Source organism: Pelodiscus sinensis, chromosome 5, assembly GCF_049634645.1.
Source record: "Pelodiscus sinensis isolate JC-2024 chromosome 5, ASM4963464v1, whole genome shotgun sequence".
NCBI lineage: Eukaryota > Metazoa > Chordata > Testudines > Trionychidae > Pelodiscus > Pelodiscus sinensis.
Window position 1 is genome coordinate 4,319,068 of NC_134715.1, and position 26,896 is coordinate 4,345,963.

The following is a 26,896-nucleotide window of genomic DNA, read 5'->3' on the forward strand; positions in this document are numbered from 1 at the left end:
CACACAAATTATTAGATATGTATGCATGTCACTCTGATAAAGAGATGCATGGCATATTGTGTCAGGCTGCTGTGATTCAAATGTTTGTTGCAGCATGAAGACTTGTGGGGATATATACAAATGCATATATGCATGCGCCCTCTGTACATGCACGGCAGAAATACATAAGGAATTGTGTTTATCCTACAAGTTTGACCATTAGCCTGAGGTCAGCCCACTAATCCATCTCAACTGGGACTGCTTCCAACTCTGTCAACATCTGGGTGGCTGCCAATTTTTTACAAATAAATTTGCCAGATTAGTGCTGCTTTATTTCCCCGGATGAGGAATTTTCCTGTCAAAAACGTACACTGGCCGAAATTACAATGTTCAGATTGGTACTAGTGACAGATTTCAGATCTAATATCCAACAAATCTTCCACACAGATTTTTAGGAGGACTCAGCCCTCATTAGTCTCACTGGCAACTGCTGGTGCTGAGCCATTTGCCTTGGTTTTTTTTCCCCTCAGAAATCCCGCTCTCTAAAAATTTTAAATTTCACATTTCCACCATATGTCACCTAAATTTAATTTCCCAAAATTACATTCATTATTTCCATGAGACAGTCTTGCTCTGAACTGGGCTTACAACTTTGAGACGCTAAATCTATCTGTGATTGCCAGCTCCTTTATACATATTTCCATCATTTGTAGGGGGGCAAAGTGGTTTCCAGTTCTGGATACAAGTCTTCATTGCCAATGAGTTCACTTCTTGAATAGTGTTAGGTAATATTTGTCGTCTTCTATTTAATGACAATATCCATCATGGTACCATGCAACTAACTGGTCTTCCAGGTCCTATTTTTTAACCCCTGCCATATTTGTGCTAGACAGTCTGCTTGTATGCTGTCGGACAATTATGTACAGTCAAGAGAGGTGACAGCTAAGAAATCTATGTCTTCAGATGTGTGGCACCTTTTATCAGCAACATTCATACCAATCCAGTGGGGAGGGGCCAGGGAATAATATAGGTGTAACCCGACATTCACGGTCACCAGCAGAAGAAACAAAGCTCACACTTGTAAACCACCCTTATTTTGGGGGCCATCTCCGCCCTCAATTCCAGTGCTGCATAAATCTGTCTCTAGACACAGCACTAGAAAATAACCAGATATAACCGTGCCCTGATTCAGACAAGCACTTAATCCCAAATTTACCTTCTAGAATGTAGGGGAGGGATCACTTGATGATTCACTGTTCTGTTAATTTCCTCTGGCTGGCACTGGCCCCTGTTGGCAGACAAGACACTAAGTTAGATAGACCTTTGGTCTGACCCATTTATGGCCGTTCTTATGGCTCAGTTAGGATCAAGGTGCATTATACTGGTAGGCTACGTCTAGACTGGCATGATTTTCCGCAAATGCTTTTAACGGAAAAGTTTTCCATTAAAAGCATTTGCGGAAAAGAGCGTCTAGATTGGCACAGACGCTTTTCCACAAAAGCACTTTTTGCGGAAAAGCGTCCGTGCCAATCTAGACGCGCTTTTCCGCAAAAAAGCCCTGATTGCCATTTTCGTGATCGGGGCTTTTTTGCGCAAAACAAATCTGAGCTGTCTACACTGGCCCTTTTGCGCAAAAGGACTTTTGCCCAAACGGGAGCAGCATAGTATTTCTGCAAGAAGCACTGATTTCAGACAGTAGGAAGTCAGTGTTCTTCCGGAAATTCAAGCGGCCAGTGTAGACAGCTGGCAAGTTTTTGCTTTTGCGGAAAAACTTGCCAGTCTAGAGACAGCTGTACAGTAGCTCCCTTTCCTGTGTAGGAATAAATCACATCTTTATCCTGATACAAATGTTCAGGGGTTATGCCACTTGAACCATACCTGACAGGAACATGGAGAAAAGTGGAACTAGCTTTTATACAGAGGCAAGCTCTTTAGAGGCAACTTACATTGAACTGAGCTCATTCAGCTCCTGCATCTTCCTCAGGAACAAGTCAGAATGGATGCTGCTTTCAGTAAAGTACATCACTAGAAGTTTTACCCAGCATTGGTCAAGTCCTTAATAGCTTGAATAATTTTTGGTTTTCTCCATTTCAATCATTGCTCCACAGTGGGGCTGTGGGTTCAGGATGCAGCTGCCCCGGGAACAGAGAACGACCCTAGCCCTCTCTCACCGCAGCAGCTTGGGTCAGGTGAGAAGCGCCTCTTCATGAGAAAGTACAGCCGGGACAGGGGTGCATGTCCCCCAAGTGGGAGACAGGCAGACACACAGACAAACTTTCTGAACTCTATAGTAGATAGCTGTCCCTTTCTCCACACTTGGGCCCCTGCTGGCCCAATGGTGTGATAGCTGCTCCAGTCATGCAGGAGAGTAAAAACATGACAGGCTACATCCTTAGTTGGAGTAAATAGGCTTCCTACCATCTAAGTTGATAGCGTAAATCAATAGAACTAAATCTGTCAGCAACCTCTTCCTTAAATTGATAGGTGTTGGCACATCTTGTCATCAGACATACAAAATAATAAGCAAAATAATTGGCCGTTTGTAGCCAGACATGAACCCCATCTTGTTTCCCCCTCCCCCCCAGAGAGCAAGAGAAAGGCAGTCAGCCTTTGATGCCCTGGGAACACAGGTGTGCTGCCTGTCCCTGACTCTACCATAAACAGAAACCAGACAGTAAATGGGCTAGCTGATGACCCGGGGCCTCCTGCCGCTCTGATGGCTAGTACCAGTAATTGACACGCCTGCACTGTCCCGGGAGAGGAATCTTCGCCCATCACATACCAGAGGTGCCCATTGTCTGCATTTTCCCAGGTCTGAATTATGCTTTGCACCCTTCGTGGGAAACTTGGCATTCAAAGCCATTTTTCCTAATTGGCCACTTGAGACCAGGAAGAAGCCTACGTGACCCAAGGGGTATAAAGAGGGGTTTAGTAGCCCACCCCATTTGAGCTCCAATCATCTACACCTGCTGGCAGGTATTCATTGTCTCCCGAGGTCTGTGGGACACCCAACCTCGCCCTACTTCTTCCCGAGGGATTGAGAGAAAGATGCTGGCCACGCCAAGTCTGGAACGCAGGGGTGAGAATGTATACCTGCTAGGTGTCTATTTTGCATGCATTTAATAAGAGCTCAGAGAACCAAAAGGGTTTCATGGTACCTGTAAGTGACTTAGTATAATTTCTGTCCTGTCCTTTGTAGTGGCTGTGTTATCTGTAACACAGTAGTAACATTTAACAGCTAAGTTTACCCTGTAACAATAAAATAGTATCTGTTTAAGCTGTGACCTGACTCCTTCAGTTGCTGTAACAGAACCAAGCACAATTTAAAAGAACTTCAGCCGGTCATAAGGGACAGGTATAGGAAGAGCTTGGGCGTTTTGGATCGTGTCACTCCCAGGTGACAGATCCGTTGGGGCATCTCTCAGTCTTCCCTAGTCTTCCCTTCCTTGCCTGCTGAGAAGGGATCCTGTATTCTAGCAGCTGAAATCTGAGGTGTAATAAGCTATCCCTGTAAACTTCTTGGGGCGCCCGTCAACCTTCTCCAGGTTGCCCGCTGCGAAGGGACCCCAGTCTCAGCAGTTGAAGTCTCGAGTGTATAACACACACACACACCACTCACTGCCCTGACCATCGGCTGACACCGTTAGACTGTATTAACATATTATTACTTCTCAGGAAGGGAAAGGAAAATAACACATTCATTTAATTAATTAAAGACAAGACTGTCGTTAGGGACTGGCTGAATGCTGTTGATTCAAGCAATGCAATTAGATTGGGTGGATTCTGACTATAATAACCTTAAGGATTCAGACCAACACAGTATTTGTAAGATTACTATCCTGGCAGAAGAAGTAATGGACGTTAGCACACTTATTCGTCCCCAGATGTTACTACTCCAGGTCAAGATTTTCAAAAAATAGGAAGCTTGGTTTAAAATCCATATGAAGACTTCCGAACAGGCAACTCGATGTCCAAAAATGTTGAGCTTAAGGCTGTTAAAATCCAGTTATCAGACTAATCATATAGTCGAAACAACTAATATCGACTAACTGATTAGTCAATAGGGGTTGTTCCAGGAGCCTACTTGAGCTGGGGCTGAGCAGTCCTGGCTCATGTTGGTTCTGGGAGCTACCCACACTGCCAGCCCCGGGTGCTGTGAACAGGGGCTTCTTGGTGGCAGCAGACCCTGTCTGTGGGGGGATAGACACAGCAGAGAGGAGCAGCCAGCACCCCAGAGATGGTGCTGTGGGGAACTGGCTCAGAGGCAGCAAGGGGAGGGCACCACAGAGAGCAGAGGGCCAGTGGGGACTCAAGCAGTTCCCGCTGGCTCCATGTTCCCATGAGGCTGCTTCAGCCTTTGAAATGTATATGAGTCCACTCTGCACCCCCACGCCCATAGGGCTCTTGTACATTTCAAAGGCTGAAGCAGCCACAGTGGGAACCAGCACAAGCGGACACCCTGCCTCCTCCCCACAGAGATGGCGCTGGGGACAGCCGGCTTTTAAGCCAGCTCCCCCCAGAACCACATACAGCTCCCCCAGCTTGCTGCCTCTCTCTAATATAGGCAACACGGGTGAAGCAACTAGTCAAATCACTACTCGACTATTCGATAAGCTTATGCTTATCAGATAGTCGACTAGTCACTTACATTCTTAGTTGAGCCCCCAGCATCTCCCAAAGAAGTAAACAGAGCTTAGGGAGCTGACAACTTTTAAAAGACAGGCTATTTACTGATGTGCTTAACAATGGAGTTAAGAGCCTAACTTTGGTCCCTGTTTGTTTGTTTGTTAATCTTATTAGATGTCATCTGTAAACATTGGTCTGGTTGGTCAAACACTGTCCTCTGCTTTTGTACCTGTGAATTGCAAGCATAAATAATTACAGGCACTGTTTGGATCTAAATGTATAAACATCTACACTCACAAATCAGGTTTCTATGTTCACAAGACCTACATTGCAGCAACAAATAACTTGCCACCACAAATTGTTGTGTCTGCAAATTCTGGGAACAAAAACAAAAGCCCAATCAATACTAGGCTGAAAATCTGGCTCATCTTATTAGGGACTATTCACATCCCCGCCCCTTGCGGCCTCTATATCAGAGCCAGCAAGATGCGGGAGGGGGAGAAACAGAAGCTGATGCTGGGCAGGGAAGGGAGAGGCACAGCAGCATTGCAGCTTTGCCTTTTAAATGCTACCCAGCTCATTTTAGTCAAAGCAGCCATCAGGGACCCGATTAACTGTGTACTCGATGCAAATTGTATTGAGTATCCAGTTAGTCATGTACTCGCACTTAGCATCCTCACATCTTATCTGTCGTGTAATAACCATTGGTCCACCTGTAAAACTGAACAGTGCTAAGAACGGGGGTCAGACGAAGATCAAGCTGACACGGTACTGGAGTGGGTATTCCAAAGTTTCACAGTCTGACAACTGTATAACAACATAGCAAAAGGCTCAAAAACTAGTAGCAAACATTTTTAAAGTGCATCAAAAGCAGAGCACCTGTCAAGCGATCAGTGGGGCCACTAGACGATCAAGGTGCTAAAGGAACATTCAAGGAAGACAAGGCCATAACGGAGAAGATAAATAAATTCCTTCCATCCACCTTCGCTGACGAGGATGAGAGGGGGATTCCCACACCTGAGCCAATCCTTTTATGATGACACATCTGAGGAACCATTCCAGCTTGAGGTATGTGTAGAAAAAGTTTTGGGAGAAACTGATATGTGAAACAGCAATACGAGTCAGCAGGACCAGATGCCATTTTGAAGGCAAAATACAAATACGAAATTGCAGAGCTCCTATCTGGGGTATGTAACTTTTCATTGAAATCAGTTTCTTTGACAGGTGACTGACGATAGCTACTGCCATGGTAATTTTAAAAAGGCTCCAAAAGCAATCCTGGCAATTACAGATTTGTAAGCTTAAATTCAGTACCAGGCTAATAGGGCTACAACTATAGTAAAAAACCGAATTATCATACACAGGCTGAAGCAGCCCCTGCCTGTGGTGCACCCAGGCCCCCGACAGAGGCTGCATTCTCTGGGCTAGAGTGCCCCGTCCATGGCAGGGTTGAAGCATCCCCCTGCCCTTGGTGGGTGAGGAGCTGCTCCAGTCTCCAGAGGTTAACCACAGGGGGTACCAGAGCAGTTAACCAATCCCCCCTCCCAGAGCCCGCACCCCACAACCCCCGCCCGAGCACGCACCCCACCCCTCCCAGAGCCCACACGCCACAGCCCCTTCCCCCGCACCCCACCCCCTCCCAGAGCCCACACGCCACAGCCCCCGCACGAGCCCGCACCCCACCCCCTCCCAGAGCCCACACGCCACAGCCCCCGCACGAGCCCGCACCCCACCCAGAGCCCACACCCCACAGCCCCTGCACCCCACCCCCTCCCAGAGCCCACACCCCACAGCCCCTGCCCCCGCACCCCACCCAGAGCCCACACCCCACAGCCCCTGCACCCCACCCCCTCCCAGAGCCCACACCCCACAGCCCCTTCCCCCGCACCCCACCCAGAGCCCACACCCCACAGCCCCTGCACCCCACCCCCTCCCAGAGCCCACACCCCACAGCCCCTTCCCCCGCACCCCACCCAGAGCCCACACCCCACAGCCCCTGCCCCCGCACCCCACCCAGAGCCCACACCCCACAGCCCCTGCCCCCGCACCCCACCCCTCCCAGAGCCCGCACCCCACAGCCCCTGCCCCCGCACCCCACCCCTCCCAGAGCCCGCACCCCACAGCCCCTGCCCCCGCACCCCACCCAGAGCCCGCACCCCACAGCCCCTGCCCCCGCACCCCACCCAGAGCCCGCACCCCACAGCCCCTGCCCCCGCACCCCACCCAGAGCCCGCACCCCACAGCCCCTGCCCCCGCACCCCACCCAGAGCCCACACCCCACAGCCCCTGCACCCCACCCCCTCCCAGAGCCCACACCCCACAGCCCCTGCACCCGCACCCCACCCAGAGCCCACACCCCACAGCCCCTGCCCCCGCACCCCACCCAGAGCCCACACCCCACAGCCCCTGCCCCCGCACCCCACCCAGAGCCCGCACCCCACAGCCCCTGCCCCCGCACCCCACCCAGAGCCCGCACCCCACAGCCCCTGCCCCCGCACCCCACCCAGAGCCCACACCCCACAGCCCCTGCCCCTGCACCCCACAGCCCCTGCCCCCGCACCCCTCCCAGAGCCCGCACCCCACAGCCCCTGCACCCCACCCCCTCCCAGAGCCCACACCCCACAGCCCCTGCCCCCGCACCCCACCCAGAGCCCGCACCCCACAGCCCCTGCACCCCACCCCCTCCCAGAGCCCGCACCCCACAGCCCCTGCCCCCGCACCCCACCCAGAGCCCGCACCCCACAGCCCCTGCACCCCACCCCCTCCCAGAGCCCGCACCCCACAGCCCCTGCCCCCGCACCCCACAGCCCCCGCACCCCACAGCCCCTGCCCCCGCACCCCACCCAGAGCCCGCACCCCACAGCCCCCGCACCCCACCCAGAGCCCGCACCCCACAGCCCCTGCCCCCGCACCCCACAGCCCCCGCACGAGCCCGCACCCCACCCCTCCCAGAGCCCCCCCCCCCCAGCTCAGTGACAGGGAACGGGGGGGCTGGGGCAGCGCTGGAAGCCGCGGAGCGGGCGGGAGCGGGGGCGTGGCCTCAGGAAAGGGGCGGGGCGTAGCGCTCAGCTCGAGCCGACGAGCCCAGCCAAGGCGCATAATGGCGGCGGCCAAGGGCGCCCTGCGCAGTCACGTGGCCAGGCCTTTCCCGCCCCCCCCCCCCCGCGATCCACCAGGAGCCCTTCCGGGCAGACGCTACGCGATGCGGTCACGCGCAGCCTGCATTGTGACGCCAGAAGCGTAAACAAAGCGGTGCCTTGTGGGAGGGGGATTGTCTCGCGCAGGAAGCAGCCTCCATCTTAGGGGCCGACGTGCCAGGCGTTCTGCAGCCGGCTCCGGCCCGCGAGCCCCCCCGCCCCGCCCCCGCCGCGAGCTCAGCGCCGGCCCGACACGGGAGGCGGCCGGATGGCGGCGGACAGCCGGGAGGAGAAAGGTAGCGGGGGGGGGACAGGCGGGGGGAGGGAAGAGCTGCGGGGGGGGGACAGGCGGGGGGAGGGAAGAGCTGCGGGGGGGGACAGGCGGGGGGAGGGAAGAGCTGCGGGGGGGGACAGGCGGGGGGGAGGGAAGAGCTGCGGGGGGGGACAGGCGGGGGGGAGGGAAGAGCTGCGGGGGGGGGACAGGCGGGGGGGAGGGAAGAGCTGCGGGGGGGGACAGGCGGGGGGGAGGGAAGAGCTGCGGGGGGGGGACAGGCGGGGGGGAGGGAAGAGCTGCGGGGGGGGGACAGGCGGGGGGGAGGGAAGAGCTGCGGGGGGGGACAGGCGGGGGGGAGGGAAGAGCTGCGGGGGGGGGACAGGCGGGGGGGAGGGAAGAGCTGCGGGGGGGGGACAGGCGGGGGGGAGGGAAGAGCTGCGGGGGGGGACAGGCGGGGGGGAGGGAAGAGCTGCGGGGGGGGGACAGGCGGGGGGGAGGGAAGAGCTGCGGGGGGGGGACAGGCGGGGGGGAGGGAAGAGCTGCGGGGGGGGGACAGGCGGGGGGAGGGAAGAGCTGCGGGGGGGGGACAGGCGGGGGGAGGGAAGAGCTGCGGGGGGGGACAGGCGGGGGGGAGGGAAGAGCTGCGGGGGGGGACAGGCGGGGGGGAGGGAAGAGCTGCGGGGGGGGGACAGGCGGGGGGGAGGGAAGAGCTGCGGGGGGGGGGACAGGCGGGGGGGAGGGAAGAGCTGCGGGGGGGGGACAGGCGGGGGGAGGGAAGAGCTGCGGGGGGGGACAGGCGGGGGGGGAGGGAAGAGCTGCGGGGGGGGACAGGCGGGGGGAGGGAAGAGCTGCGGGGGGGGGACAGGCGGGGGGGAGGGAAGAGCTGCGGGGGGGGGACAGGCGGGGGGGAGGGAAGAGCTGCGGGGGGGGACAGGCGGGGGGAGGGAAGAGCTGCGGGGGGGGGACAGGCGGGGGGAGGGAAGAGCTGCGGGGGGGCAGGCGGGGGGGGAGGGAAGAGCTGCGGGGGGGCAGGCGGGGGGGGAGGGAAGAGCTGCGGGGGGGGACAGGCGGGGGGGAGGGAAGAGCTGCGGGGGGGGACAGGCGGGGGGGAGGGAAGAGCTGCGGGGGGGGACAGGCGGGGGGGACGGGAGGGAAGAGCTGCGGGGGGGGGACAGGCGGGGGGAGGGAAGAGCTGCGGGGGGGGGACAGGCGGGGGGAGGGAAGAGCTGCGGGGGGGGGACAGGCGGGGGGGAGGGAAGAGCTGCGGGGGGGGACAGGCGGGGGGGAGGGAAGAGCTGCGGGGGGGGACAGGCGGGGGGGAGGGAAGAGCTGCGGGGGGGGGACAGGCGGGGGGGAGGGAAGAGCTGCGGGGGGGGACAGGCGGGGGGGACGGGAGGGAAGAGCTGCGGGGGGGAAGAGTGAGGGGGTAGGCCGGGGGGGACAGGCGGTGGGGGGGGTCGGCCCGGGGGGAAGAGCTGCAGGGGGGAAGAGTGGGGGGGTAGGTCGGGAGGGAGATCTGGGGGGGGGGTAGGCCGGGGGCGGGACAGGTGTTGGGGGGTAGGCTGGGGGGGCGGAAGCTGTGGCTGGGGGGGCCAATGAGGGGCGTTACGATTGGGGGTAATTCTTATTTCGGTTTTACCAGTATAAGTGAAATTGATTATAAAAATTTTCTGTGATTTTTTTTTTTTTTTAAAGTGTCAGCTATATTCTAGGGAAGAATGCTGTGGGTGTAGATCCATCTGTGAAACCCTGTGGTCGGCTGTATAAATAATTGTCTCTGTTAGACACATGTAATATGTTACTGCCCCTGAGGTGGGAATAGCCACCACTTTAAGCTTTGTACCACTTCTTTGGCTTGTATATACTTTGGATTGTGCCATCACACTAAGGCTTTGGAGGTGTGGGGAGCCCTCTTCTAGGGCTCCTGTTGATGCTTTTGGGGACATTTCAGTGCTTTATGGGGACAACAGGACAGAGTATTTAAAATCCGGACTGTCCTGGAAACCTCTGGGGCATATGGTTGGCATAGCCATACATGCTGTGAGGCTCTTCCTTGTAACTGCTTAAAGGTGACTTTTTTATGTTTTTAGATTTTGTAGCTCTTAAGGTGGTGTTCAGCACCATCAAGTTAAACTGGAATTACTGAAAGGGAAGGGAATGGATTAAATAACAAGGAAATGATGGAAGCCTCAGACACACTCACCCAGGAACCTACCCCTGCGATAAAACCTGGTGCCAACTCCAACTACACGTGTATATAAGTGATACCACCACGGGATCTAACCACATCAGAAGCTCATACAACTGCACTTCCTGATATATGCCATCAAGTGCCAGAAATGCCTCCCTGCCATATATATTGGCTAAACTGGACAGTCTCTGACACAGGATACATGGACACAAGTTAGATATCCAAAATAGTAACACACACAAACCTGTAGGGGAATATTTTAATCCACCTGGGCACTCAATCTTAGATTTAAAAGTAGCCATTCTTAGTTAGTTAGTTAGTTGACCTTCATATGCAATTTTGACACTGTTTCCCTGGGCGTGAACAAAGACATTAAATGGATGGCCCATTATAAAATCAGCCTTCTATATATCTAACACCTCATTTACATCAAAAGCAAGTATGGGACACTTCCAGCCCACTCAATTAGCCTCATTAGTTCATAACTCTGAGATAGTCATAACTGAACAAAACATTCTGGCCGCTTCTTTCAAAAGTTTACAGCTGAACATTAACTTAATACAGCTTTGAAACATCACTGTGTAGAAGAAAAATGCTGCTTTGAACCATCGTAATTTAAATGAAACAAGTAGAGATATAGCTTCCTTGCTTTATCAAATCTTCTTTAGTTTTTCCTGAATATTTTAACATATTACTGCACTGTATTTGTATCTTTAGTCCACTGTGGCTATTTAGTGACTTTAGCAAAATTACAACTTGTTTGAAGATGCTGCTGCTTCACTACAAGTTAGATGGCAGTAAACAGCAGCCAGGACTAAGATTTGAGACTCTTGCTGCGTGACATAGGGAGTTTTTTTGGCAAAAGTGTCTCAAATATTAAAGCTTGGCCTTGTTTTCCTTTTTTCACCCCTCGTGGACAATGTCTTGATACTAATGGGTTTAGATTCATACATGTCCAGCAAGGACATATTCAATGTGTCTTTTTTTCCCTTTAAATAGAAGGATTGCAAGCCCCTTACTCCTAAGCAACAAGACCTTGGATTACTGCACAGTTCAGAATCTTCTGAAACTGGCACGTTTGCTAGATTTAGAGAGTAGGGCCCTTCTGATTTTTCTTCGAGTGCTCAGCATTATTTGATAGAACTGTATAGTCTTTCCTCAAAACCTTCCCCAGACCAGTTTGTTCAAGAATGCACTCAGTATCATCTTGAAGATGAGTGAGTACAGAATATCCAGCCTTTCTGGCAAAGACCTCAAAAGGATGTCTCCATCACTTACTGTTGTATTCAAGACACTGATTGGTGCATGGGTAGCTAAAATTGACTGTATTTCTGCACTGAAAGGGACAAAACTGTTTGCTGTTCTAAATATAAAGTTCCATTTGGTAAATTTTTGTGCGGGAGGTTAGTATTATATTTTTAGCCCTTTTTCACAGCTTTTGTCAGTCAGATTTCTATTTTTGAAGATAAACTATTTGTTCCCCACATGCTCTGCAGTACTTGGAGTACTCCATACTTGTAAGCATACAGCCGACTCAAAGGTTCCACATCCTGATCATGTGTAAATGAAGGAAGCACTACACGCCTCATAGTCCGGTGAACATGTAGTAGTGTGTAAAGGTTGATGAGAACAGAATCAATTTGTTGGTTCATTGTAAGACAGCTATGTAATTGTATACCAAGCAATACACCGTTCTTAACAGGCCCCAGAACTTCAGGGCTATGTAGAGCAGTCTTATTGTGCTACTATGATGATTTAGGGATATTAGATGTAGCTTAATAATCGTGTAACCACACCAAAACTACCAGAGGCAGCAGTGCGGAGTGGCAGAATCTATCTGCCAGGGGTGGGGGAGGGCGGTGCCATAAAGCCAGTGCTCATGGGAAGCTGGCTTTTAAGCCAGCTCCCCCAGAGCACCAGCTCCCTCCCCTGCCCCGCCTCTATGGAAGGCGGGGGGGGGGGGGGGTTTACAGGCTTCTCACCTGGTCCCCTCACACTCTGTGCTGATGTCTCTCTATCAGAAGCAGCAGCGTGGTGGAGGTGGTGGGAGATCTGAGGGATCCGGTGCTCGTGGGGAGCTGGCTTAAAAGCCAGCCCTCCGTGGATGCTAGCTGATACCAAGGGAGGGGGGGAGTGCATGAATTGGTTTGGATTAACTGATAAGCCCAGTCTTATCAGTTAATTGTTTAAATAACTACATGTTAAAGTGCTCTTTCAGGGCCATCCTTAATTTCATAGCTCCATTCTAAACTCTTCTAATAGCCATTGTGGCTGGTAGTTCAAACTCAGTAGACAGCTGCTCTGTCTCTGCACTCTACCTTGGCAGAAGCAGTTTACCCACTTTGCTTCACAAATGTTATACAAGATACAACAGGTAGCTATAACTACTAGGGAATTTCTCTCACATGATTGGATTGCTGTGAATAAAACAATGCCAGGGTGCCTTCAGAAGCAAAACAGGCATTCTCCAGCTGCTGAGCTGGTAGTTTAATCTTTCCTTGGAATGCTTCAGTCCTGTACCTCTTCTCTCCCCCCCCCCCCCCCTTAATCAGTTAACCAGTTAAATAATGTTTAACCGTAACCAATTAAATGGGATTTTACATCCCTAGTTGCTGTGAGTCACCGATCTACAGAGCAGAATGTGATTGATTGGCCTTACGCAGTCGCATTACAACCAACCCAACTGTGGATTTTCCCAACTCAAAAATGATTTCCCACTGACTGGTGTCAATTGGCATTGCACGCGCTCATTCATTGTCCATCCACTGGAGCAGCAAGTTCTGCACACCGATTCAGGATTGTGGTCTTCTGAGTCGCAGAGTTCTACATCCATTGCTCATCCTCCCAAACCTGCATTATGATGCGATCTCACCAGTGAGTGCTCATTTCTTGGGCCCAAAAGGGATGCTCTGCCATTTGCAGCTTCATCGTGAATGCTACCAACAGCCTGGAATTGTTTTCACTGTGTACCTCAGCAGTCTGTCCTCAAAAATGTTATGTTGTGGTCCTTCTTGTATATCTAACAATATTGAAGAATCATGCATCTTGTATTTGCAGTGTTGATGAGAATATACATATACAGAGCTGTGCAATCTTCTTCTTTCAGTCAGAGGGAGAACAGCAAATAGCCACATGGGCTTGTGGGATTGCTTTTTAAAATAAACAAATGTGACTTACGGGATATGGATGTTATGGGGTTCAGAAAGCTGCATGCTGGGAACTTGACCCCTAGCTATCAATGATCTCTGGTAACTTAGTTTCTGCACCACTACCTACTTGTGATGGGAGTCATTCGGCTGTAATGAGCAATTCCTGCTGGCCAAGTGCATGCCTCCACATCCTTCAGTTCAGTGTCTGTCTACTCCCACCCTCTTTAGATGGATCTTTGGTGACTCAGCCTTTCAGCTGAGTCGCACTCAGTCTACATGAGCACAGATAAACAGACCCCCTTTTAAGGTAAACAGTCCATCCGAGCCCATCCCAATACACTCAACTGGCAGATCAACATTCATCCCAGAGCTAGCTAGCACATGTCCATGTTCTTCTAGCTCTTCCCAGCAATTGAATCAGCTCAGGCCAGACAGCTCCTTTTCTATGAGCCAGGCTTTTGGGCTCTGGGAGGCTGCTCCCACAGCTACTCTAGATAGCATGGAGAACTCCCCTCTGTTGTACTTTTCCTGGACTAGTGTGTGGTAGGACTGCAAAGCCCCCAGCAGGAGGTCTCTGAGCCTGGTACATTCCATCACAACAGGGGGCTGGGTGATGGCAAGTTGCAGCCTGTCATACCTGCCTATGTTGTATCATGATGTGCACTGACAAAAGCACTCCTAGTGAGAGGATGTAGCACTGGTGCAAGGAGCCAAGTATGCACACTTGCATGCAATGTAGAAATTCTGGTGGCTTTACACCAACGTAACCTGGAGGGAAATAGATATAAATTTTTAGATTCATAGACTAAGGTCGGAAGGGACCATTATGATCATCTAGTCTGACCTCCTGCACAACACAGGCCACAGAATCTCACCCACCCTCTCCTAGAATAACCCTCTCACCTATATCTCAGATATTGAAGTCCTCAAATGATTTAAGGACCCTAAGATGCAGAGAATCCTCCAGCAAGTGATCCATGCCCCATGCTATAGAGGACGGTGAAAAACCTCCAGGGCCTCTGCCAATGTACCCTGGAGGAAAATTCCTTCCTGACCCCAAATATGGCGATCAGCTGAAGCATGTGGGCAAGATTTGCTCTATTCAATCTCCATTCTTGCTCAGTTCCTATAGAACTTTCAGATGGCTGTATTCCTGCTGCTGTATTCCCTCCTGCTTTCCCCTAGTCTCCTTGTCAGTCTTTCCCTGATCTCCCCTTCTGGAAATTGAAAAGCTGTTAAGTTTTACTACTGTATTAATGCATTTATAAACTTAATGAAACTATAAAAATTGGCACTTGACACAAACTGTTTCAGAGAATTTCTTCAAATAGATTGTCAATAGTATTTGCAATTTAATATATGTGTGTTATTTGCAGATGGTGAACTGAATGTTCTGGATGACATTTTAACTGATGCTCCTGACCAAGATGATGAGCTTTATAATCCTGATAGTGAACAAGATAAAAATGAGAAAAAGGGTATGTGGCTTCACTACTCACATGTCGTAGTAAAAAGGAGACTGCAAATTTTACAGTGCAGGGATGATTAAAGTCTTCAGTCACAATGTTCATAATCCAGATAATGGAATCCCAAACAGTTTTTGCGCAGCTGCATTATTATGTAACCTGTGACCTTATGGATAAAAATAATAGTTGGGATTCTCTTTATCCTAAAGATCACAAGTTAGTTTGGGCTTTCTGCAGATATATCTGATAATTACAAGTTTATTTTTTGCTCTAGTAAGCTGAATAAAGGAGTAGAACAAGGAAGTCCTCTTCTCTGGTCCTATTTTTGTTAGTAGCTTACTCGTCTTGCTCTAGTCACTTAGGGCTTAGCCTTTCTGCATCGGTTTCCTCTCTCCTATGGGAAAAAATAAATGTGACTCAGAGGCTAAGGATTAATATTTGTGAAATGCTATACTCTTGAAAGGGTAATTTTAAGAGGGCTTTGGAACGGAAAGCTTATAGATAAGAAATAGAAGCTTAAAGACAATGATAATTTTAAGAGACTGTTCTCATGTAAAACCAAGATTCCTCTAGCCAGAGGTGTAAAATAACTTTGAACTTGATCTCTGTCGGTTTTTATTTAAGGATCAAAAAGAAAAAGTGACAGGATGGAAACTGCTGAAAGCAAACGACAGAAGCCGTCTGTGCATTCATCAAGGCAAATGATGCCAAAGCCACCTAGCTCCTCAGTTAGCAATAATAAAAGAATGGTGAGTACCAAAGGAAAGCCATTGTCGGAGTACAAGAATGAGGAATATCAGAGGTCTGATAGAAACAAGCGCCCAGATGATCGAAAGACCCGTATGTCGAGCAGCAGTTCAAGGGAACCATATAGAGGACAACTTGAAAACACTTGCATGAGGAAAAGAGATGTTGACAGAAGGGCAAAGTCTTCCACACCAGATGGTTCTGAGGTAGTAAAAGTTATTGGAGCCTTAGAAATAACAATTGTTTGAGGCTTTTAATAAGGTGCATTCTCTTAAGATAGTTTGTGCATCTGGACAATGTGATCTATGACTACTGATTGCTTTTTCTCTTTGAACATCAGAGAATTAGGCATGATGTAGATAGAAGATTGAGCAGATCCAGCCATTCTTCTAAAGAAGAGGTGAACTCGGAAGAATATGGCTCAGAACATGAGACTGGCAGCAGCGGTTCCTCTGAGCAAGGGAACACAGAAAATGAGGAGGAAGGAATGGAAGAAGAGGAAGATGATGAAGGGGAGGAAGATGAAGAGGTAGAAGAAGAGGGAGAGGAGGAGGAGGAAGAATATGAACAAGATGAAAGAGATCAAAAGGAAGGAAATGACTATGACACACGAAGTGAAGCCAGTGATTCTGATTCTGAATCCGCATCCTTCACAGATGGGTCAGTCAGATCTGGTTCCGGCTCGGATGCTTCAGGTAGATGGCTTCTTATACTACTTTATCAGATTTTGCCTACTTGTTTTAAATCTGCTGCTGTTTCAAGAGTCACTTGCTTTTGGCTTGCGCTAGTGAGGATTAGTTTTGACTTCGGTCATTAGGTGATACTTTTTTAAAAGTTAATTTTTACAGTAAGACAGTATAATAGAAAGTTCCTACTAAGGCTTTCCTGGAAAGAATGACTTTCGACTAGAATAGGATCAGATTGCTGGAGATGAGCTGGCTTTGTTGTTTTAACACTTCAAGCTACTTCAGTCAATACTACTTGACGCTTCTCCTCCTTTAGATTTGCGTATGGTTTATCTTTAATGTTGATGGCAAAAACGTCATGTCATTATAAATCTAGATGTGTGGATGCTCGGTAGAATAGGGAGGCTGTTGCCTTAGCATTTTTTCCAAAGGTGAGAGCGCTCTCTCGTGGTTGGGTCATAGTAAAAATTCATTTGAGAGAACACCACGCAATTTGGGATGAGGAGTCCAGAACAAGAATAATATGGGAAATAGGGACTTAAGAAAATTGCATGGTAACTCCTTGCATCGTACCTGGTTCTTGCTTTTAATTCTTAATTTTCACAAATATTAAATTTCTCTCAGACTTTAAGACTCTATAAAGGCCTTTATATGGGGTGTAGCTAAACAAATTGATTGCTTTGTTCTTTTGGAACAAATACTATTTTTCCTAGTATGGAAGTCTGGGGGGGAAAGAATCATATACTATAACTAGACTCAATGGAGAGATTACTTCATGGCATTGCGTTATTTCGTTTCAATGAGATGCGTGCTTACTATGTTATAATAATGATCCCATCACATAGCTTCCTTGTTTTGAGGGCTGCATAGCTAGCCCTCGTGAGTAATTTACACGCAGGTTAAGTGAGCCAGCCTTGGTAGGAACAGTCAGCCTAAAAACTATAATAACTTTTTCTTTCCCAAGAAAAGTTGAAGTATAGTTTCTCTTTCAGGGGAAAAGAGAACTAGTGACAATGTGCCCTCGTGTGTGTTTGTTTTTGTTTTTTGTTTTTGTTTGCTTTTTGTTCTTAATTACAATTAATTTCTCTGAGCTTTTGGATACAGAGAGTAACATTCAGGAGATAGTGTTTCTGGTCACAACACTGTTTTCCATTTAGTGTCACTGCATATTTTTGAAGCATTGGAGAGAAGAGCTAAAGCAGCACTGAGCCTAGTGAATCATTTTTTAATCTTAAACTTTGTATGGAACTTGCAGACTTCTTGCTATTTACTTATTCCCCCCATAAACAACAAGTTTGGAAAGTATGGTAGATACTTATACGTGATACTTTAGAAGAGTAGGAGACACATTACAACAGAGACCCTGTTAGATTCATAGCCTCGTAGTTATCACAAACCACCTCTACTCCCAGTATTTTCATTCCATTATCTTCATTGTGTGACATTTACAGTGCCACTTACCTTTGTTTTGGGATTTTTAGATGAGAAAAAGAAGGAAAGGAAGAGAGCTAGAGGTATCTCTCCAATTGTTTTTGATAGAAGTGGAAGTTCTGCATCAGAATCATATGCAGGTATTTTTTCATTTTATTGCCTGTCATGCTGACATGTATCCAATTTTGAAATGGGAAGGCAGTAGAAATGTGTAGAGTACACAGCTTAATCTTTAAATTGTTAATTTTGTATTGACTTTTGGCATGTTCTGTGTGGATAATTTTGGAGAAGTAGGCTTTCTTGTTACTTTAATGCTATTCTGTTGCTTAAGTGGAATTTTCACTTAAAAAAACAACTTGGAAGATGATGATTCAGTGACTAGTTTTCTGAGTAGGAAACTGTTCAAATAAACCAAAAACAACAACCAAAACAACCCAAAAAACAAAAACAAAACACTCGTGCACATTGAGCAGTATTTTTGTGTGTGTGGGTGCGCGCCAGGAGGATTAATTTGTCATGAATGAAAATTGTATGTGACAAGGCTGTAGAAATTGTATCTTATCTCTATCAAGGCTCAATCTGAACAAATGTACTTTGGCTAAACACAGGTTCAGAAAAGAAGCATGAGAAATTATCATCTTCCGTTCGTGCTGTCCAAAAAGGTATCATTTAAATTTGAATTTTTAATGCATGCCCCATCACACGCCATTGTCTCTGTCCACTCATTATGTTATGTTGAAGTAGTGATGTTCCGATATAATAATCTGAATTCTTGATTTGTGAGTGTAAACAGCGATGCATCTCCATCCAGATTTGGTTTTGCATGTCATCAGAGGTGCAAAAACCATGTCAATGTTTTGCTTCTTGCAGGATCAGCAAAGTAGCAATGAAATGCTTTTATTTGAAAGGGAGAATGCATTTAACAAATACTGTGTTCAGGAATGCCCAATACTAATGTTTCACATCACCTATTCTGGCACTTTAAACCAGGATACAAGTATATCGGAACATCACTAGGCTATGATTGATTTTTTTTTTTTTTTTTTTAAATCTGAAGTTACTTAAGTTCTTTAATTCATTTTAAATAATGAAAGCTTGGCATTGTGTGCTCTTGGGCATAGACTTCAAGGTTGAAGGAAAGGATGGGAGGGTTTGACTCCTGATTTAGGTAGAGGCTGGGACAACTAAAAAATAAAGCACCAACATGAGTGGAAATAATTTTAAAATGTTTAAACTTCAGCTTATTTACCATTTGTTTTTCAGACCAAACCAGTAAACTTAAGTATATTCTCCAAGATGCAAGATTTTTTCTCATCAAGAGTAACAATCATGAAAACGTTTCCCTTGCCAAAGCTAAGGTAGGTCAAACTGAGTATAGAAAGGGGCTCAGTGCACCAAAGTACATATCCTCTCCTGTGCCAAAATTGTGAACCTGCTTGTAGCTTCCTAATTCTCAAATTGTAGCTGCTCTGGCTGCAATACCAATTGGAGTAGCACCTGGAATGCCTGCATTGACGTCTGTTACTCTTGCGACAAGTTTCTTAATATTAAATTTGGCCAAAAGAACTTTTAAGCTATTGTATTAAAAAATCAGCTTCATGTTTGTGTATTCAGATGTCTAGATAATATTTAGTCCTGCAGTGAGTGCAGGGTACTAGACCAGATGTAAGCTGAGATACAAGGTTCCTTCCAGTCCTATGTTTGGAGCATGGTCATGTAGGAAGTCTGTCAGGAAAATAGAACTTCTGCTTCAGATGATAGTCCCTATCTGTATTGCACTGGAGGTTATATCCGAGCACTGATTCAGAGCTTTTGAAAGTAGTAGTATCTGTTGATATGCGCATATATCCTTATTCCTTCGTATGATTTCAGCCAAGGTGATAAAGTGCCTGCAGTTCCTTTTCACTGCTGCATTTGTGGCACATTCTCTTAAATACTGAAAGCGGACTGTCTTACTCTTGTATATAGTTATTTTGTTGGCTTTGTATTTAGTTTTAGTCTTAATTCTCGTTTAACGACTTCAGAGTGCCATTTTACCATCTGCCCACCTTCCCCCAACACCCCGACCTGGGTACTGGATTATGCCAAAGACACCAGATTCAGGATCTGCACATTGCATGCAGTCAGGTGCAATAGCTGCTTTTGCTCCCAGCCCATACTCAGGAAGGCTGGACTCTTTCCCTACAGAAGTGTTTCAAGGAATTTGTCATGAGACCACAGTTGGGTCCAGGGCGGGGAACACACACACGCATACTGCTCCTGAGCAGTTGAGGAGCACGCCTTCTATCACAGAACTCCAGTCTGGTTTGAGCCATGGAAAAGTGGTGTGTTGCAAAACTCACAAGCATAACGTGACGTTGTGTAGAACAATGGACCTGCTATACCTGATTGCTGTGCCCTGTATCCCTTCTGGATCAATACTGTTAGCATCACTCAAATTATTGGGTCCCATCCAGTACTCCGTGCCAGCTCCAGTTCTGTCTGTGGAGTGCATGCCAGTGACACTGGGGAGACTCCAGACAGCTCCTGAACTCTTTGCCTTGGATGAGGTGAGATCCATCATGTCTCCTGCTGCATTCACCTGATGAGAGATTCTGCTCCATGCATTGGGACTTGCTGCCTTAGGGTTGTGTTTTTGAGCGCCTGCCTGTGACTAAAATCTTCTAGTTCTGATGACACAGCTGTCCAAAGAAGGATCTGACTTGCTTATTGGAGGACTCTGATGGAACACAAGGTTCCATCTCTCCTGTACCATCACAAATAGCCAACACAGCTCTGCCAGTTCAGTGCCACTATCGTTCCATGCATAGTTACTTGCAGAAATGTCAAATTTTAATTAGTTGACAGGTTAAACATGATCCCTCCTGTGGGTGGCTGCTCCAGCTGGGCTGGAGGGCCCACCATGCTGCATGTCGAACTATACTGTTTCTCCTGCCAAAGTTTTTAAAGCTCCTCTCACTACACAACAGCAGGATCAGACATCCCGATCAATGGATGCTTCTGAGAGCACAGTTTTTGGATGGATATTTTCACTAGAATGGGAATGATCGTTGGCAGTACGAGACATCCTCTCAAGAAGCAGGAAACAATCCATGAGGCGATCCTGCCAAGCGGAAACATTTTGCTTTGCGGGCCCTTGCAAGGGGCATGGCCCCCGAGGCCATAAGCATTCCTTTGCTCTTGGACGATGTCCCATCCCTGAAGGTGTCGGGACTCGCACTCTACTCCATCAAAGTACATGTAGATGCCATTAGTGCTCTTCATACGCACTCCTCCCTCCCATGGAGGGGCACTTAGTTTTCACTCACCTATTAATTGAAAGGTTCTGGAATCACCTCCTAGGAACGTATCCTCCCATTCATCCCTTTGCTCCCCAGAACGTCAGTCTTGTCCTCCCAGCACTGATGAAATCGCCCTTTGGACTTCTTGTCTCATGCTCCTTTTCTCTTCTCTCCACGAAGGTTGCCTTCCTGGCAGCTATTAATTGTGCAAACAGGGTAGACAAATGGGCTGTGGTTGCGAATCCCCCCGTCACCACATGCCTGTGCTCGCATCCCATGTTTCTGACACATAATTTCCCAATTTCACCTCAACCAACCCATATACATATGGCCAACTTTCTAGAACCACGTGCCTTCACAGGCATGGCGGCACCTTCACTGGCCTTTTACCTGCAGAGGACTAAGCCGTTCAGGAAGTCCTCCCCCCAGACTCTTTGCCAGCAATGGCAGCAAGGATTAATGGGTAAGCCATCTCTACTCAGAGGATTTTTATGTGAGTTTCAGGGTGCATTGTTCTATCAATTACCAGAGCTATGTCCACGCTTGAGAGGTGGGGGTGAGCCCACTCCACAAGAATACAGGCATTAACTATGGCTGCATTTGAGAGCATGCGACTCATGGAAATACATGTAGGGCAGCTACATGGAGTCCGGTACATACCATTACCTTTTCTTCCCATTACACCCTGATGCAAAGCTTTGCAGCAGATGCTTCATTTGGCATAGCTGTTCTCCATTCAGTGGTTCCATAATCTTCCTCAAAGCCTCCTCTTGACTATTTTTATTTATTTATTTAAAATATTTTTACCCCGCCTCGCTCTAAAATATTGGAGGTGGCTTACAAGAATTTTTTAAACACAATAAATATATATAAAGTAAAATACAGCACCCCAAAGGGTGGGCACATAAAACCTGCTAAAAACACCTCAAGAGGAGAGCGCACAGACACACCAATAAAAGCACGAGTAAGAAAGGGTGGCCTTGGCCTGGTGCTGAAACAGTGCCAACGGTGGCACCAGGTGAACTTCACGGGGAGGGAATTCCATAGTCTAGAGGCAGAGGCTGAGAAGGAGTCCATGTAGATGTCAACCTTATCTCCATAAGTGGAGGAACACTGAGCAGAGCCTCCCCAGCCAACCTCAGTCCCCGGGTAGGTTCATACGGGAGGAGACTGTCGTTCAAACCCCAGTCCCAACCCATTTATGACCCTGGTCCCAACCCATTTAGGCCTTTGTAAGTCATAACCAAGACCTTGAATTGTGCCTGGAAACATACCAGAAGTCAGTGCAGGTGCCGGGGCATGGGCATAATGTGCTCCGTGTAGCGAGTGTTAGTTAGAACTGGAGCAGCTGCGTTCTGGACCAGTTGAAGCTTCCGAAGACTCTTCAAAGGCAGCCCCACACAGAGTGCATTACAATAATCCAGTCGGGATGTGACGAGCATAAATCACTGTAGCCAAGTCGTTCTTATTGAGGAAGGGTTGTAGCTGGCGGATCAGCTGAAACTGCCCAAAAGCACTCCTGGACACTGAGGAAATCTGATTTTTCAAGTGTTAAAAAAGGGTCCAGGACTCCCAGGCTGCATACCTGTTGTTTCAGGGAGAGTCAAGTATCAGAGGGGTAGCCGTGTTTGTCTGGATCTGCAAAAGCGACAAGGAGTCCTGTGGCACCTTATAGACTAACTGAAGTGTTGGAGCATAAGCTTTCGTGGGCAACGACCCACTTTGTCAGATGCATGTAGTGGAAATTTCCAGAGGCAGGTATCAATATGCAGGCAAGAATCAGGCTAGAGCTAATGAGGTAAATTCAATCAGGGAGGATGAGGCCCACTTCTAGCAGCTGATCTGGAGGTGTGAACACCAAGAGAGGAGAAACTGCTTTTTGTAATTGGCTAGCAATTCACAGTCTTTGTTTAATGCTGAGCTGATGGTGTCAAATTTGCAGATGAACTGCAGCTCAGCAGTTTCTCTCTGAAGTCTGGTCCTGAAGTTTTTTTGCTTCAGGGAGAGTGTGACCCTGTCCAGAACAGGTACCCCACCACATTCCCGGACAGATGGCTTCATGATCCACAGGACCTCAGTCTTATCTAGATTCAGCTTCAGCCTATTCGACCTCATCCCGTTCATCACCGCCTCCAGACACTGGTTCAGATTGATCACCGCCACACGTGGATCCGATGTCCCAGAGAAAGAGTTGGGTGTCCTCTGCATATAGATGGCCCGATCTTCCAAGTCTTCTTACGACCTGTCCCAGCAGTTTCATGTATTTATTAAACCGCATAGGGGACAAGATGGAACCTTGTGGGACCCTGTAGAGACAATCACCACAAGGGTCAAGCAGTAGTCCCCAAGTTCCACCTTCTGAAAGTGTCCTGACAGGTAGGACTGGAACCACTGCAAGACAGTGCATCCAGTTCCCAGCTCCACCGGACTCTCCAGAAGAATATCATGATCGATGGTATCGAAAGCTGCCAGGAGGTCCAAGAGTATCAACAGGGATGCACTCCCTCTGTCTGTCTCCCAGCATAGGTCGTCTACCAGGGTAACCAAGGAGATTTCCGTTCCAAAACCAGGCCTGAAGCCAGACTGAAATTGATCTAGACTAGTACTGCTTGCCAGCCATCTTCAGTGGCATAAATAGGGACTATTACTTACCTGTAACTGGAGGTTTTTCTGAGATGTGTGATTCTTGTCTGTATTCCAATCCTGCCCTCCTTCCCCTTTGCTGCTGCTGCTATGACCACTTCTTGTTGGAGGAGGAACAGAAGGCATGGTCGGTCCACCCTGCCCCGATCACCTCAGTCAAAACCATGAGGTGGAACCAAGAACAAATGCGCAGACTAGCAAATGCTACTACTTTCAAAAGCTTCAACTCTCTGGGCACATAGCACGTGCATGTCCTCAGTGGAATATAAATAGGAAGCAGGTTTTATACCGATGGGCTGCAGGTTTTCTACCACTCAGCTATACCTATGTGGTAGGCAGTGTTCCCTGTAAACGGAGCACTTGCGTGGCCATAGGGGCAGATCAGCTCTCTTTTCACTGAAATACAGGACAGTTTGTATTTGCACCTTACACGTTTGCAACAATGTGAAAAGGAAATGCAGGAAAAAGTACATTGTTACCCAGTTTGGGAGGCCTGTCCTTGTAAAAACAATCTTGTGCTAAAATAGATTGAAAAAGTAAAACCATCAAATGGCGCTTAAAATGAAAATTCATTCAGTAGGGTTTGAACGTTGGGCTTGGACTGTGGAAAGTCTTGACTGCGAGTGCTCGGTACCTTGGCTTTTCTGCTGAGAGGGATAAAGCCACAGTAGTATGTTGTCTGCATGGCTTAGCTGGCCTCAGCACAGTCCCAACTAAAATTCTTGAAAAACTTGAAAAGGTGACAAAGTAATATGAGTGGGGTTTTTTTTGTTTTGCTTTGTTTTTGTTTTTGTTTTTTTCTTAAACAGTGGGGTTACCAGTAGGTAACCACTAGTCTCTAAAGCAGCTATGCCAAAGTATTTTATTCCAGACCCCACTACCCTGGCTTTTCCCTCACTTGAAATCTGTTTTAAAATAGTGAGTTAAAGAACAGTTTCTTGCAGTGAATGACTTGTGTGTGTTTCCCTTTTTCTTTTTGTAGGGTGTTTGGTCAACTCTTCCAGTGAACGAGAAGAAGCTTAATGCTGCATTTAGAGCAGCAAGAAGTGTTATCTTAATATTTTCTGTGAGAGAGAGTGGAAAATTCCAAGGTAAATGGAAATAACATTTCATGTGTGTGGTGGTTTTGGTGACTTTTGTAAAAAGCTGTTCTATCCCCCTGTGTTATAACGTACATCAACTCCTCTAGGATTTGCAAGGCTCTCCTCTGAATCGCATCATGGAGGATCCCCAATACACTGGGTGTTGCCTGCAGGAATGAATGCTAAAATGTTGGGAGGGGTCTTCAAAATTGACTGGATTTGTAGGTAAATATTCTCCATTTCAATGTATACAAATGCTATTGTGTCAAGTCTAATGAGTAGGAATTTGTCTTAATGCTGTTTCTACCTTTCATTCGTAAGTAGCCTGTGCACATCTCCATTTATTATATCTGTTGTTTGGCTGCACTCGTTTTTGACTGAAATTGACTTAAATGGGGAAAGATCTGTGCCATCGTTTACTACAGCTGGGTTTGGGACTCCTTCCCATAAGTGAGATTGCTACAGCAAATGCCTTTTGTTAAACATTTTATCCTGGGATTTTTAACTGAGCACTTTTTTTTCTTCAGTAGCCTAATAAACTGAACCTAGAAGCATATGTTTGCTTCTTACCTTAAAATCTTCTTTTTATGAAACAGTATTCTTTTGAAGAATTCTGGACTCAGTCTTCAAAAGCAGAATAAAAACTCAAAGGGGAAGTTTTTTCTACAGTGGGGCCTGGCTAATCATGTACGCTGTTCCTGCCTCAGAACTTGTTGAAATGAAGGCCAGGGCGGGAGAAATAGATGATCCTCTTTGGATGGAATAAAGTATGATGTACTTGCTAAAAAAGATAAATATTAGCAAGTTATACCGTCGAGTCCAGGGAGCACTTCTGGGAAATAACCGTCAGTGATTATCTAATACTCCAACTCCTCCTCAGAGATGTAGAGCTACTTCTTCTCAGCTCACACAAAACCAAATTGTATCCACCGGAACTCAAAAGTTACCAGATTAATATGGGTTGGTATTCTAGGCAGCAGTATGTCAAAATTGGAACTTCTGCTATTTAGCACCACGTTGAATGGTTATAGTCTTATCCATATAATAGAATCTGCCCAACAGTGCTCATGAATTAGTACATACTCTTTTCACCTCAGAGATTAAATAGCAGTATACTGCAGTGAGAGATCTGTGATAAGACAAAATGTTTTTTGTAAAACATTCAACATTATGTAATTCAGAATCACGGATGTCTAACGCATGAATTTTTCGATCGTTAATTTGCAAAGGATCATGTCATTGGGGCAAATTAATGAGGTCATACAGTATGGAATGTCCTGTTCTATGCACTTTTTAAATGATTAGACAAAATAACTATAAATGATACCACTTGCATATTTAGGCGTGAATTACCCTTCACTAAATCTGCTCACCTGACCAATCCTTGGAATGAACATAAACCAGTAAAGATTGGACGTGACGGACAGGTTTGTCAATTTTTTTTTAATCAATGCCTTCAGTAATAAAGTGAAACAAAAGACATGATTAGTTAAACTTAGTCTGACAACTTTTAAGCTCTTGTAACTATTCGACTCATGCAGTACAGCTTTTATTGACTAGGGCATATGTGGGGTAAGGTTGGTTTCTCATAGTACGGGAGAGAGGGAGCAACATTGCAGAAGTAAGTTTTTGTAGGACTAGGTTAAGTTTGTAGTACTATAACTTGCAGTTTGTAGTAGAGTATTGTGCTTTTTAGAATGAGTTCTGGTGCTTTCAGTTCTGGCTTCTGCACTGGATTTGTCTTTTGGATTAAGATTCTTCTGACACAAATTCTACCATTATAATATGCACACCTGTAAAATACAAGCTGATACCTCTTAATTCTACCAAATATTTGAGAACACACTTACTTGGGTTGACAGTGGCCATTTAAATGTTTTATTTAAAAACATTCTTACAACATCAACACTAATGGTTGTTTAAAAACAAACTTTTTTTTTTTTTTTTTGAGGGGAAAATAGGGGTTAAATATTCTCCTGTAGCATGGTAGATCAGAACAGCATTCATCTTGTACAGAGGAACAGAGTAAAAGTGGCTCTAGAGGCAGTAGAATTAGTCTATTTTACTGTTCAAAATTAATAGTTTACAAAAAGTAAATGGGCAGTGCAAATCAGAATATGCTTTTTTAAATTTGCATTAATACTGTTTAAAGGAATTTTATCTGACAGTTTCCCTTTAAATGGCAACAGAAATGTTTAAAAGAA

General features: G+C 47.3%; 2 protein-coding genes across 7 annotated transcripts in view; one reads left to right on the plus strand and one right to left on the minus strand.

The window, feature by feature from the left end:
- The window catches only part of LOC102461412 (transmembrane protease serine 11F-like), a 74,478-nt gene extending 68,342 nt beyond the window's left edge, over positions 1 to 6,136 (minus strand). Inside the window, exons 1-2 of one of the 3 annotated variants that reach the window (XM_075929273.1) lie at positions 5,966 to 6,136; positions 1,196 to 1,267 (exon numbers count right to left, since the gene is read on the minus strand). The gene's annotated coding sequence lies outside the window, so the exon portion shown is untranslated. Of the gene's footprint in view, positions 1 to 1,195; positions 1,268 to 1,925; positions 2,139 to 5,484 lie in introns of those variants that run through there. The other 2 variants (XM_075929272.1, XM_025187161.2) reach the window with 2 other exon arrangements.
- Positions 6,137 to 7,853: 1,717 nt separating this feature from the next.
- YTHDC1 (YTH N6-methyladenosine RNA binding protein C1) overlaps positions 7,854 to 26,896 on the plus strand; it is a 28,276-nt gene continuing 9,233 nt past the window's right edge. The window contains exons 1-10 of one of the 4 annotated variants that reach the window (XM_075929277.1): positions 7,854 to 8,038; positions 14,733 to 14,834; positions 15,447 to 15,571; positions 15,910 to 16,264; positions 17,737 to 17,826; positions 18,295 to 18,348; positions 18,950 to 19,044; positions 24,593 to 24,701; positions 24,800 to 24,917; positions 26,035 to 26,119. In XM_075929277.1, coding sequence (XP_075785392.1) covers positions 8,011 to 8,038; positions 14,733 to 14,834; positions 15,447 to 15,571; positions 15,910 to 16,264; positions 17,737 to 17,826; positions 18,295 to 18,348; positions 18,950 to 19,044; positions 24,593 to 24,701; positions 24,800 to 24,917; positions 26,035 to 26,119 — 1,161 coding nt within the window. In that variant the 5' untranslated portion in view covers positions 7,854 to 8,010. Of the gene's footprint in view, positions 8,039 to 14,732; positions 14,835 to 15,446; positions 15,776 to 15,909; positions 16,265 to 17,736; positions 17,827 to 18,294; positions 18,349 to 18,949; positions 19,045 to 24,592; positions 24,702 to 24,799; positions 24,918 to 26,034; positions 26,120 to 26,896 lie in introns of all 4 variants that reach the window. The other 3 variants (XM_075929274.1, XM_075929275.1, XM_075929276.1) reach the window with 3 other exon arrangements.